Source organism: Danio aesculapii, chromosome 9 (genome assembly GCF_903798145.1).
Source record: "Danio aesculapii chromosome 9, fDanAes4.1, whole genome shotgun sequence".
Lineage (NCBI taxonomy): Eukaryota > Metazoa > Chordata > Actinopteri > Cypriniformes > Danionidae > Danio > Danio aesculapii.
In genome coordinates this window covers 30,456,193-30,470,521 of record NC_079443.1, presented here as the reverse complement: position 1 = coordinate 30,470,521, position 14,329 = coordinate 30,456,193, and the positions used below count along the sequence as shown (strand labels likewise).

The window sequence follows — 14,329 nt, the reverse complement described above, 5'->3', positions numbered from 1 at the left end:
TTTTTGGGTGAATTATCTCTTTAAGAGCACTTGTGTGTTAACAGCTCTATTGTTATACATATAGCACATTTGAGAACTCACTGAATCTTATAGGATCAGTATCTGTGATAATTAAAATGTATAGTTATTCAAAACTGCGATTACACATTAAATCTGCATTGCACTTCGCAACATAACTCTTAAGCTCTTTCTGAGACTAGATTAGATTTTGGTTGACTAAACATAACGTGTTAATTATGTTCTGCTTTTGACTTGCTCAGAATAGTGGTTTCCACTTCCTCCCAAACATAATGACTGAAAAACAAAACCACAACACTTTGGAATGTAATCTCCAAAAAATACATAAGGAAATATATAAACAATGGGATCATTACCTCCAGATTTTGTTCATTAAGCAACACCACAAGATTTTCAAAGATTAATTGCTCTCGGATTAATTACTAAATTGCACGAGGGCCTCTGCTCTCTGAAGACGTGATTCCTGTGGATTCAACTAATTGGATATAAAAACTGCAGTAGCTCACCATATGTTTCAAGGCATTCCGGAGCAACTGTCTCCCAGAGGGCTGTTCAATATCTGCTACAATCCACATGGTCACTCCATACAACACCTCAGCCTCTACAGCAGAAGACGAAAACACTGTTTGAGCCAAGAAGTCTATGTTTTATATATGCTAAATTACTGAAACTAACATTATTAAACCAAACTGTATTAGGGGAGTTCCAACGGTGAAATGTTATCACAATAAATGTGTCGATATAATAATATTGTAATTTTAAATACAATGTGATATATCTGTGGAATATTCTCAAACTTCAAATTATGTAAACCAAAGGGAGAACTTTGGCATCATCTGTTTTAACTGAACATAAAGATATTACTGTGGCAGTGCCAATGAATGGGACTGTCAAGCAGAAAATCTGAACAACACTTCAATGAAAGCCTGTCATAAATGTTGTATAGATCTTTCTGCGATGCTGCTATCTTTATTTTGCTATCTTACTGCATGATAAAGGTGACCTTGCCCATCATCAAAATAAATTAATTAATAAAAAAATTACTATAGTGGACTGTAAAGAAATTTATCTAATATTCAAACAAAAAGTAATAAAATATTGGCCATATTTTGATATAAGCATCCATGTATTAACATTTTCTCCTACACACCTAGTATTCATTGTAAATGACCTAAATATTATAAAATAATAGTAAAATAAGACAAGACCCACCCTCTCTGATGAAATACTTCATTCTCTTAGAGATAACTCCTGTTTTGTCTCTGGAGTCCAAGTATGAAAACATATTCGAGTCATCCCAGTCATCAGCAACTGTTTTATTGTAGTAACAACAACAACAACAACAAATTAAGCAAGTTAATAATGTACACTGTGATGATATCGGTTATGACATGCTGATAGTGGCGTGACAATTTTACTGTTAAGATTGCAGAGTAAGAATGACTGAGAAACTGATGACATTTTAGTAAGGTGATTAATATTTGTATTGACATTGTTTCGTGTCAGATGATCATTAAAATGGTACCTGGTGAGGCAGTAAAATCCAGATACCGCCTGTCAGAGCTCAGAATCAAAGGGTTGATACGAGGAACAACATTGGCCTGCTCCATCTGGAAGTCCACCACATCAACACTCTCTGTGATCTGACCCTGCATATAAAAAAATAATAAAAAAAAATAAAACAAACTAAAAAACATCATAGTCAATGGAAATTCAGGAAGCCATTCAACACTGTTGAGATAAACACTCACTGGCCACTTTATTAGGTACAGCTGTTCAATTACTCATTGAAGTCTAATCAGCTAATCACGCGGTAGCAGCAAACAATGTATTAAGGCAAGTAGATGTGTTCAAGATGATTTACTGAAGTTAGGAATTGGATTAAATGTTGGTTAAATCCTAGTTGTTGAAGAAAATGCTGATCTGCTGAGATTTTCATGCACAACCATCTCCAGGGTTTACATCAAGTAATTGGCAGAAGACAATGAGTTGAACGGTTTGAGCTGACAGAGATGCATAAGTGACTCAGATAACCACTTGTTACAACCAAGGTCTACAGAAGAGCATCTCTGGACTCAAAACATGATAAACCTTGAAGCAGATGAGCTACAGCAGCAGAAGAGAATATGGATGTCGTTCCTGAAATGGTAGATCAGCAATCTGGTGCTAAATTTGAAATTTTACAACAGAAGATTGGAAGAAAAGTTGCCTGGTCTGCAATCCGATTCTAGCAGGTGAACCTAATAAAGTAGAAGCTGGCAAGTACTTGAAAACAAAGCAATTGAGGCAGTAAATGTAATAGTTTTCAAGCAAAAATGTATGCCATACCATGAAGACAGATCTCTGGAAGAAGTTTGTAGTTTCCATGATTTTCTGCAGCAGAACTGTTTCCAGCTCCTCCGGGTCCATCTCATCACTACTGAGTGGGACACCATTGAACAGGCCCACTGGTAAAGCACCTAAACCACTCTTCTTGTAAAACGCTCCACCAGCCTGACAAACAAATCATAGAAATATTTACAACGTGCTGACATCTTGGTTTCAAAAACAAGTCTTATGTCTGTGACAACTTCACAAGCATAGATATATACACTAGATATGGCATAAGGGCCACGAGCATGCGTCAATATTACCACCACATTTGTACAGTGCTCCCAGAACAAAAGTCATTCAACAGCAGTCAAGACTAAAGCCAATCCTGAAGATGCTGGACTTTTGTGCTGTGTATGGGTGTTGTAACGAAAAACAAAACATAAACAAACATTTCATAGGTAAGATTTAGTTTATGTTTTTGTATGTTACAAACTTTTGTGCTAAAGTCACACTATTGATGGTAATAGTCTCTTACTGCACTGACTATAAGGCAAAGTAGCACCAACTTGCACTAAATACTATTATAGTATTATTGTCAGCTAAGTGAAGTGATAGCTAGTTTATAAAATAACTTATAAGGGTGCCTGATAACATAACAGTGCCTGCGCCTCAATGTGCACAATGTCCACCCTAAATTATGGAATATTACAGATGTTATATACTGTACCATTTAGATCAGACAGGTGGATTTGCATATTGAGCTGCAGGGATACCGATGGTTCAAACGAAACCTTCATAACGGAGATTCATTCACAAATGAATTGCTTACCAAAGAAATTTGCGTACTGAGCACTGGGAAAACTCACGATCATAGATATACTGTTTGTATATATTTATATATATCTCTTGCTCTGGATGGCCAGCGCTCCACTGCACCTTGGTCCCACATTCATTTCAAAGGATCGCTACCCTGTACTAAAATGGCGACTCTATTGACGCATTTCTTCCAATAGACAACAATTGTGTAGGCAACATCTAATGTAAATATCTATGCTTCACAAGCAGACAAGGCACATTTCTCTTTATATCCGTATTTACTGTCTACTTTTGACCATTTTTCGGATTTCTATGGTCAGGTTTATGTATGCACTTTTTCTAATTTTTCAACTAATGTTGCAAAATAAATGTGTGCTATTACATGTGAATCCAATAAGAAACTAAAGTGAATAATACAATTTATGCTCTAACAGCTTCAAAACTCAACCAAATGCATGTCTATTAAAAGATTTTTGTCATTCCAAACTTACAATGTCATACAGTAGTCAGTAGGTGAAGAGTAGGTGGTCTTTATTGGCCATTTAAACACATTCAACTAGATTTTCAACCATCTTAGGAAGTTATAGGAAGCTTAGACTAGCTCATAAAGTGTTGTGGAAAATGCATTTTGACAGAAAGTTTAAACAGGGCAGCCAACTAATGTTTTAAAATATCAGTTTTAAAATTGTTAACAATAATATAAATTGTGTATAGAAATTTGTAAATAATTATTTTCACAATATAATGTCATATACAGTATTTATAAATGACATTTTTTGTTGTTATGGACCGCATTATGCTTTCTAATAACATTACCTTTCTGTTGTCATCATAGCTTGAATCCACTCCAAGAATTCTGGCAGCATTTGCTTTTGGAAATTTCTTTTTCAGATATGCTTTTATTGTGTCGACAGAGAGTGTCTTCCCTACTCCAATTCTATTAAATATCTGAATGGAGAAAATAAACAAACATGCTCACTAAAATATAATGGCCAAACAAAACAGTGCATTTGCTTACATAACAGTCAATGAGAGTAATTTTGAGATTTAAAGCAGTCACAGCAAACACAAAGGCACTCACTGACACCATGGATGTGAAAGCCTGAGCTTCGTCATACTCCTCTGAAATGTAATTTAACAGTCTGAAGAGAGCAACACCAGCATCCGAAAGTCCATCCACTTCATCATCAGAACTGACAACCAGTACAAACCCAATCCTAAGAGACACAGAATCTGGTATTAAAACCTCAACACCAATCAACAAACGAAAATGATTAATACAGAAGAGCTCATGATGATAATAAAATAAGGCTTGTTTGTTGAATGTTAAGTAAGGAACAATGTCAACTACTCCTCATCACATGGTTATTTACCAAAAAGATCAATAAAAATAACATTAAACATTGATTTTAATTTGAATTATATACGTGGAAAGCAAGAAACCATGAAGTGTAATAAATTATAAAGGTTAAAGAACTTTCTCTGCCAAAAGGTCTATTTTACACTGTAAAACAATTATTGCTGCCTTGATTTTTTAGTTGAATTAAATAATATTTTCTAGTCACCTCAACTTACATCAATCAAATAGACTAAAAATATTAAGGTAAGTTTTATATAACTTAAAAAAAAGAGGTTAAACCTGATTAACTTATTAAAATAAGTTAAAGCAATGTGAAAACAATTATTTGCCTTGACTTTGTCATAATTTGTTTTTACAGTATATGTTTTACCAGTAATTATTCAAAAACTGACAATTAGATAATAATAATAATAATTAGTAAACAAAAATTTAAAAGTTAAACTCTATTAATCTCCATTGTTAAGTTACCATACGGTACCTGAGGGGAATGTTGTGTTTGTAAAAGAGTTCTGCTAACTTCACAAGCTCAATGCTCTCTTCCTGTGCTGGGTCAAGAAACAGAACCTGCAAACAACAAAGAAAAACACCTTTCAAACGATCACAAAAAAACATCTCAAATTTATTTCAATCAAAAGTTTATTAGGCGGTGCATTCTGCTGTGGCAGCCACTCATAAAGAAGGGGATAAGTCGAAAGGAAATTGAGCTATCGAGTGAAAATGTATTAATTAACATCTGCCAAAAAACATGGCAGAAAGTTAGGATTGAACACATTTTTAAAAAGCAAGTCAGCTGCAGTGCTAAAAACAGGCAATATCAGGGGATAAACATCACTGCATTAATCTGTGCACACGCAGCTAGATTTGAGCTCACACTATAATCAACTCACAAACAAGCTGACTCACCAGGTTATAGAAGTTACGGCGTATTTGTCGAATAACACCAGGAAATGTTGCTCTGAGGAGCTCCTGGAGACTCGAGGGCCAGTGACGATACATGGAGTCCTTCTCAATATCATTAACCCACTAGAAACCACACAAACAACAATGGGCATTTGTTAAATTGCAAAAGTCTACATGTGAATCTCTATTATTTTCTAATAAAAATGTGCTCTAAATCAACCAAATTAAGATCATTTAAGAAGCTCATGACCCTGTTATGCTTTTTCAGATATAGGAATGCACAATATATCGGCAGCCATACCGTTATCGGCCGATAAATGCTATTTTTAAAGTTATCATTATTGGTCTGATGTCAATATTAGACCGATATCTTTAAGCTGATAAATTGCGTATTTGTACAGAACTGCCTGCATCGCGCATGCGTGGGCAGAACTTGTTCAGACTTGTCCACTGCACAATAATGGAGCTTTCCTCACATTGTTTATTCCTTCAAAGTCCGTCCTTTCTTTGTGTGGTGTTGCTGTGTGTTAATAACTCAGTAAGTAACCATGTTCCTTATTGTAGATATGTTTGATAGAGTGTCATTGTGTATTTTGGTTCAAATCTTAAACTATTAAAAGATTTATATACATGTGTAAACATAATAGCAGCGATGCACACATGCTAAACAACTTGTTTGGTTGTTTGCAATCTAATGTGATTATTTGTTATTATTACTACGTTGCTTGCCATGTGTTGATGATGTAAGATTGTATATTTATGTCGATTATAACGAGCGCACGTGAGGGCTATCACTGTGTGCACACATGCATCTGATCAGACAGCCTTCACAGCAGCAGGGGGAGAGGTGTGCCAGTCACTGAATTTAGCATAGGGGTTCTTAACTCACCGCCACATTCTGTATTTATATTATGCACTGTGATTGTCAAAGTCATCGGTGCTCAATGCTCAGGTGTTGTATCAAAATATGACTACGAGGACAAATCTGACTCCGCTTTGTGTGCACGTGCGTGAGGTGTTACACAGCGGCTGCAGTTAAAGTTTGAAACTCGAAGCGGTTTATCATAAACCTTTCATCCATTATTTTTCTTGCAATTGACAGCAAGAAGGAACATAAAAGCGTTGTCTGATTGACAAGCAGCACCTACGTGTGTTCAAAAGAATCTAAAACGCCAAATATGATGAATTTAGGACGCATTTTAGTGATACTAACTGTATTTAGCTTTTCGCTTGTATGGTAGCTCTGAACTGTCAAAACACTTTTCAAAATGCTTTTTTCGGACATTAAACATTTGTACGTTACTATTACACATTTTATTCAAGAACATTTGAGCTGGTTTCAGTTCTTCAGTTCTTTCATTTTCACTTTATTTAAAATATATTTACTTAACTGGCTTGTTAATTAAATCAGATTTTGTTATTTAACAAAATAATTTTTGTGCAAAAGTAAAGTTACATGTTAATTTGCTATGCGAAGAAAAATTTTATTTTTATTTTTGGCATGCTAATGTATCTGAAATCATGAATATAGGTCTATATAATCAACTTGCAATTTTGAAATTATAGCTTTTTTGCTTTGAGTAGGCCATTTAGTTCATAAGATCAGTTCAAACTTTTATAAAGTTTTTAAAATAAAATCAGTTGTTCACTGTATAAAATATAACATTTTGAACTATTTATATTTATCGGCTTTAGTGTATCGGCTATCGGCTTCCAAATCTTAAGAGTTATCGGTTATCGATATCGGCCCAAAAATCCATATTGGTGCATCCCTATTCAGATATTACCTTTCTTGTGTGTAACAGATCTATTTGTAAAAACTATGCAACGTAAAAAGAAATAATAATAATAATAATAATAATAATAATAATAATACATTAAATTAAAAAAGGGGTTTAGAGAAACCAAATCCTTGAATAAACCCTGTCAGCCACTTCGCAAAAAACTGGTGTAACATAATGTGTATTTATAAAGCGCATTTATTGCGTATGGCCATACATCCAAAGCACTTCACAATCATGAGGGCGGTCTCTTACACCACCACTTTTAATGACCACAGTGTAAGGACCTCGGTTTAATGTCTCATTTGGAAGACGGCACCCACTGACAGTATAGCGTCCTCTTCACTATACTGGGGCATTAGGACTCACACCCCCCTGTTGGCCTCACTAATATCACTTCCAACAGCAACCTAGTTTTCCCATGTGGTCTCCCATCCAGGTACTGACTAGGTTCAGCCCTGCTTAGCTTCAGTGAGTAACCGGTCTTGGGCTGCATGGTGATATGGCTGTGGCCATAATGGTGTGTGTCAATGTATATATTCTGAAAAAATGTAAATCTTGCAGGAGCACTCTAAAATAAATAAAAAAAATCTAATTTATGAATAATTTTCCTATGTGTTAAGTTGGAAATTAATGTACTTGTATATTTAGCAGATAACTAACTAATAAGAAATGACTTTAATACTAAAATGACTTACAAGTAAGAATAAAAGAAGCACTTCAAATCACCAGAGAGTAGCAGTATACAGGTATAGCTGCCATGACAAGTCTAAATAAGCATCCTAATAGCATAAGCATCCTACATGTGGTTTGTCAAACCCACTCCCCGGTGTGAAGAACACTCAGAATGAGGGCTGCACAATATATCGTTTGGGCATCGATATCGCAATGTGTGCATTTGCAATAGTTGCAGGATTAGATTATTTATTAAAAATTAAAAGATAAAGACATTGTATAAATTATTTAAAAATAATAAAAATTTAATAATGATGATATGTTATTTTGTGTTTGATAGTACGTGAATACTGTTAGAGTCCTTAGAGTCCAGAAAACCTTAAAGCACTGTTTATTTAACTTTTATCTTTGCTCTGTTGTATTTATTTGCTTGTCATTTATTATAATTAATAGAAACGCACTGCACAGAAAAAGAATTGATCATCCCAATCTATCTAAATCAGAGATGCCCAAAGTAGGGCCTGTGGGATAAAGTTGGCCCATTGTAACCTTTGATTTGGCCCACCATCCCATCTGAGTGGAGAAGTGAGTATGATGGAAAGGATTGGAGTGAACGCCTTTAACACAGAGATCGTCATTTTCTAATTTGACCGTACCTTTTTTTGTTTGTTTTATTGCCGAGCTACAAAAAAGCAAACTGAAATTAAATGTGTCAATAAAATGTTGCAAATGAATCAGATTTTTAAAATGTAAATACTGCCACTCGACAGACAGAGGACAATGTAGAAGACATTGGCAAGCAAATCAAGGCAAAAACTAGTGTAATTCTGTTCGAAATTAGATTGTTTTGTTTTTACTGTAATACGTTCAGTATATTACTGTATTGGTTAACATAAAGCAGTGTTTTCTAGTCACTTTTAAACAGTATTAAATAAATTAGGAAACTACACATGTCAACCATATTTACCTCGGGGCCACTAGTCTCCATCAAGTTTGGTTTTTGGCCCTTTTTAAAAAGCAGTTTGTGCACCCCTGATCTAAACGAATGAAATGTTTCCAAAAACGGCTATTCAATTTATCTGTTGAAATTATATTCGCATCGCAATATAATCGCAGAAAAAACAAATATCACAATGTCAGATATTTTCAATATCGCACAGCCCTACTCAGAATTGCACAATGTTTTTCCAGAAATAATAAAGTATCACTTTATAAGACAGTATCTGGTGCATATGAAGAGGAAAAGAGTGTCTCCTACATTCCTATTGAACTGCTGAGCTCAACAACAACACTCAAATAACAAGCATCTCACCATAATGGATGAGTGTCGGATGTCCAGAGCGTAGCTGTCCTCTACAGCGGTTGATGATGGTAAATGCAGGAACTTACTAATAGTGTTTCCTTTGACGCCAAGATTATGAAGACCTTCAAGAATCTTAGCCTCGCTTCTGAGAATGTCCAGAATGCTACATAACACCAAGGAATCAACAAATGTGATTAAAACATATAAAACACTATATATTAAGCACAATTCACACAGCTAAATCATTAACTAAGACTTCAGCTCAATAAACTACTAACTAGATGCTTATTAATAGTTAGTAAGGTAGTAGCTGGGTTTGGGTTTGGGTAGGATTAGGAATGTAGAATAAGATCATACTTTATAACTACTAAAACACAGTTAATACCTCATTATAGGCAGGTAACAAAAAGCGTGAATTGTGACTCAAAGTTTTACCCACATTTCTACTATCAACAGTAGACAAAATCAAGTTGGCTAGAAGATCTTATAATGGAATGATACCTGAAAGGGTTATGAATGTCCAGGTCAACATGTATTCCATTAATGTAAAGACTGGCATCTCCAGGATGGACGCCCATCGACTCACTCAGCCTCTGAAAGAAAAAAGCTTTACATCAGCTACACCATCACTTTATAGATCATTCTCTACGAACATGACTTTCTGAAAGCAAGACCATTTGACCATGCTTGAAACTTTTTTAAAAGTGTTCCTCAGAAAAGTTGTTGCAGAACCTTTTGGTTGTCTTCTATTTCCTTCTTCATGTCTTGGTTTACAGCCACTCTTGTCAGTGATCTGTGGGTACAATAAAACATGTACAGTCAGTACTGGCTCCAGGCAACATCCCAGAACAGTCATAAAAACTCATTTTAATCTCAGAAAACCTGTTCCCTCTTAGATGCCATATCGGCTATGCTGACAAACTGTAAACTACAGTAACTCTGACTCAGCAAATCCTGAACGCTGCACATAAAGCTGTCCTGAGTAGCCGTGGAGGAAAGTCACAGTCGCGCATTAAAAACGACCTAGACATAACGCAGACGCATGCATTCTGTGCTGTTACACATGCAAAAATGCATAGTGAAATATCCTACAACATTAATTGTTAGGTAACACTTTTAAATAACAGTCCATTAGCTACTGTATTAACTAACATGTACAAACAATGAACGATGTTCATGTTAACGTACAGTGCATTAAAACATTTTACAAGCACAATTAAGGATTTTAATAACACATTAGTAAATGTTGAACTATGATAAATATATACTGTACAAGATACTTGTAAATGCATAGCTTAACATTAACAAATGGACCATTATTGCTCCAAAGGCTCTTTGATCTTGCTAAATGAAAAATAATGGCATTATCTTTGAATTGTTGGACTCCTTAAGGAACACCACTTTAGAACGCAACAAGTATTTTCAAATATTCGAGTTCTGAAGGAGAGAAGTCTAACAAAGCTAATGATTTCTGCATTGAATTCTCTCAGAGACACCAAGACTGAATTTCAGACTGTTTTTTTTACCTGGCTCTGCTGGGGAAATTTTGGCTGAGCTCTTGCATTAATTTGAGAGAATCAAACTTTGGCACAGTCATGATCCGAGATGCCGCCTGGAAACTGAGGTCTTTTGGAAAGACAGAGAAGGCATTTCAATCTTTTTATAACAGCCAATGATACACTTCTGCATGGTAAGATTCAGTTGAAACCATTATTAAATATGGCTGACATATGATACACTTCTGCATGGTAAGATTCAGTTGAAACCATTATTAAATATGGCTGACATAAACATTAAAGTGACAGTTTACCAAAAAATGAAAATTCTGTCAGCATTTACTAAATGCCACACTATTTGTTGGCCATGCACACTTACACATATTGACTTAATGTTGCTTTAATGTGTGATAATTCCCAATTGCTATTGCTCTCACACACAAAGAAAACAACAGTTTCAACACAAAATCTTCAGCACAAAAGCTACAAATTTTGATTTGTGAATTCATTCAAATTTTACATTCAGATTGCTCGTTCACTAGAGGATAAGATAATCATTGAATAAAAATTGAGCTCCATTATTATAATTAATTACAATATACACTCACCGGCCACTTTATTAGGTACAACTTAATGCATTTAGGCATGTAGACATGGTCAAGACGATCTGCTGCAGTTCAAACAGAGCATCAGAATGGGGAATAAAGGTGATTTAAGTGACTTTGAACGTGGCATGGTTGTTGGCGCCTGACGGGCTGGACTGAGTATTTCAGTAACTACTGATCTACTGGGATGATTTTCTCACACAACCATCTCTAGGGTTTACAGAGAATGGTCCGAAAAAAACACACTCATTCACACTCATACACTACGGACAATTTAGCCTACCCAATTCACCTGCATGTCTTTGGACTGTGGAGGAAACCCACGCAAACGCAGGGAGAACATGCAAACTCCACACAGAAACGCCAACTGACCCAGCCGAGGCTCGAACCAGCGACCTTCTTGCTGTGAGGCGACAGCACTACCTACTGTGCCACTGCGTCACCTCCTATCTATTATATATTATACATCTGTTATATATATATACATATACATACATACATACATACATACATACATACATATATTGCTGCTGACCATGTCCATGCCTTTATGAACACAGTGTACCCATCTTCTGATGGCGACTTCAAGCAGGATAACGCACCATGTCATAAAGAGCGATTCATCTCAGACTGATTTCTTGAACATGACAATGAGTTCACTGTACTTAAATGGCCTCCTCAGTCACCAGATCTCAATCCAATAGAGCACCTTTGGAATGTGGTGTAATGGGAGATTGGCATCTTGGATGTACAGCTGAAGAATCTGCAGCAACTGCGTAATGCTCTCATGTCAATATGGACCAAAAGGAATTTTCTGAGGAATATTTCCAGTATCTTGTTGAATCTATGCCACAAAGGATTAAGGCAGTTCTGAAGGCAAAAGGGGGTCCAAACCAGTACTGAGGTGTACCTAAAAAAGTGGCCAGTGTTACGATATAAATGTTATTTCATGTTACATATCCAAAATTGGAACAATGGGTAAAAAAAAATTATGTTTGATGGCTGAAAATACTATAATTTATGTTTCAACAAAATATAATTTTAAAAGTCTAGAGTTTAAAACAAAAGCAACAACAACAAAAATCTGTTGGATTTTACAATTCAGCTCCAAAGTTATTACAAAACTAACCGAGCGTTTCAATGGCCATCATGGAGAGCTCTTTACGTCAAGCAAAATAAATTGCTTCATTTATCGATCAGCACAAAAGTAAAACTGCTGTTATTTAGCCATTTTTGCTACAGAATCTCACTGTGCAAAATTGAACCTGGCTGTGAACATGAGCATCTGTTCAGGAGTCTGAACAGGAGTAGGACAGATCGCTGCAGCAAGCAAAGGGTACAAACTGCAACCTTTCGGTTGCTTCCCAATTCATCAAGTGGACAGTTCTCTCCAGGAACCACGTGGATGGGTTTAATCTCACAGGGTGACGCAGCACCGAGTCCAGAACACCATAAGAGTCATCAATAACAGCAGTTTGCCCACCTTGGAGCTCCCACACTTTAAGAGGAGTCATGTCATTGGTGCTCTCCAGTAGATGCTTTCTCAGCTCTCCAAGTTCCTCCTGAAGCTCCGGGTGAGACTTTCTGGGGGTGAAGGAAATGCAGTGAGTGACTCAGCATTTTACAGAACTACCATTGTTTTTTTTTCATATTTATTAATATTGTTTAATGGATAGCCATGAAGGAATTAAAACGTGAAATAATTGCTCACTTCAATTTCCCAAACAGAAATCCTTGGACTTCATCATTTTCATCCTCATTATCAGTGCCGGCTGATTTGGATTCTGTACACAAATTCAGGTCACATCAGTTATAATTTCTTATTTCCAAACTGTTAGTTACTTTTTAAATAATTTTTTGCCTAATAATGTTGGAAACATTGGTGTATTTGAAGAACCTTTCCATTTTTTTTTCAATTAAAATACATTTGTTTTTTTCTTCTTCATGTTAGTTCATGTTAGCAAAACTATGATCAATTAGTAATGACAACATATATCTTTTTGTTAATCATAACTAAGTTTAATCATGTTTCAACTTAATTTTTAAGTTGTACAAACCAGGTTAATATAATTTTAAAGGCACTTTAATGTAATTGAAGTTAAAATAACTTATGAGATTATTTTGAAAGTATTTTTTACACTGTACACAGCATGTTAACAAATATTACTAAATGTAAAAATTTATATTAAGATTAATACATATTGTAGAAGTATTGTTCATATTTATCAATATAATAATTATATATCATATCAATATAGTTATATTTTGTTTAAAACTTTTCAAACAATGGCTACCATTATTAAAATGAAACTTATTTTTCTCTTCCTTTACACAATAAACAGTCTAACATTGTACAATACCTTTAACTTTTGTGTCATCAACAGCTTTGTACTCAGTACTTTTAATTGCCAGTTCCACACCATATCCAGAGAGCAGCATCCTTTCATTTTTCGGCTCCTTTGGTGAGAAATCAGTGAGGGTTAAGAAATGTTTCTCTTCAAATAGAACAGAATAAAAAAATAAAAATTCAAACTACTATGCATAGAATCAAGCTATAGGTTTCTATGCACAGCTAACCTTAATGTAACATAACCTTAACCTTTTCTGGATTGGATGTCATATACTGTATGTGAATAAGTCTATGTAATTACCAAGGCAATCCATGTCAGATCACATAAATCATACTTGATCACTTGCAATTAATGACAAATGACAAAAATCTGATTTGCCCACAGTCTGAACATTGTAAAAACAACATGAACGTAGTACAAATACACTGCTAATACTTACAGACACAAAATGTCGTAGCACATAGATGAGTTTGCCCTCCTGTGCTCGCTCTGACAGAAGCTTATGAAAAGTGCTGAACTCCTTAGTGCCAATTTCAGCATAAAGAATAGCTACAGGCACATCTGTCCCATTGACTCCTGGGTACTGGTGATCAGACTTGTATAGATAAGGTCTTGGCCTGGATTAATTAAATAAAAAGTACAGCACAACAGAAATGTTATATATTTAAATTACTTATTTTGACACATTGAACAAATTATTTTCTCTAAGAA

General features: G+C 35.2%; 1 protein-coding gene across 1 annotated transcript in view; it reads right to left on the bottom strand.

The window, feature by feature from the left end:
- Positions 1-14,329, bottom strand: part of LOC130234662 (UDP-glucose:glycoprotein glucosyltransferase 2-like) — a 29,077-nt gene that overhangs the window by 10,879 nt on the left and 3,869 nt on the right. Inside the window, 16 exon segments of the mRNA XM_056464903.1 lie at positions 525-619; positions 1,231-1,329; positions 1,544-1,667; positions 2,347-2,511; positions 3,964-4,095; positions 4,229-4,364; positions 4,986-5,071; positions 5,411-5,530; positions 9,176-9,329; positions 9,668-9,759; positions 9,899-9,959; positions 10,693-10,792; positions 12,751-12,851; positions 12,979-13,051; positions 13,628-13,724; positions 14,058-14,235. Of these exon segments, the coding sequence (XP_056320878.1) occupies positions 525-619; positions 1,231-1,329; positions 1,544-1,667; positions 2,347-2,511; positions 3,964-4,095; positions 4,229-4,364; positions 4,986-5,071; positions 5,411-5,530; positions 9,176-9,329; positions 9,668-9,759; positions 9,899-9,959; positions 10,693-10,792; positions 12,751-12,851; positions 12,979-13,051; positions 13,628-13,724; positions 14,058-14,235 (1,813 nt within the window).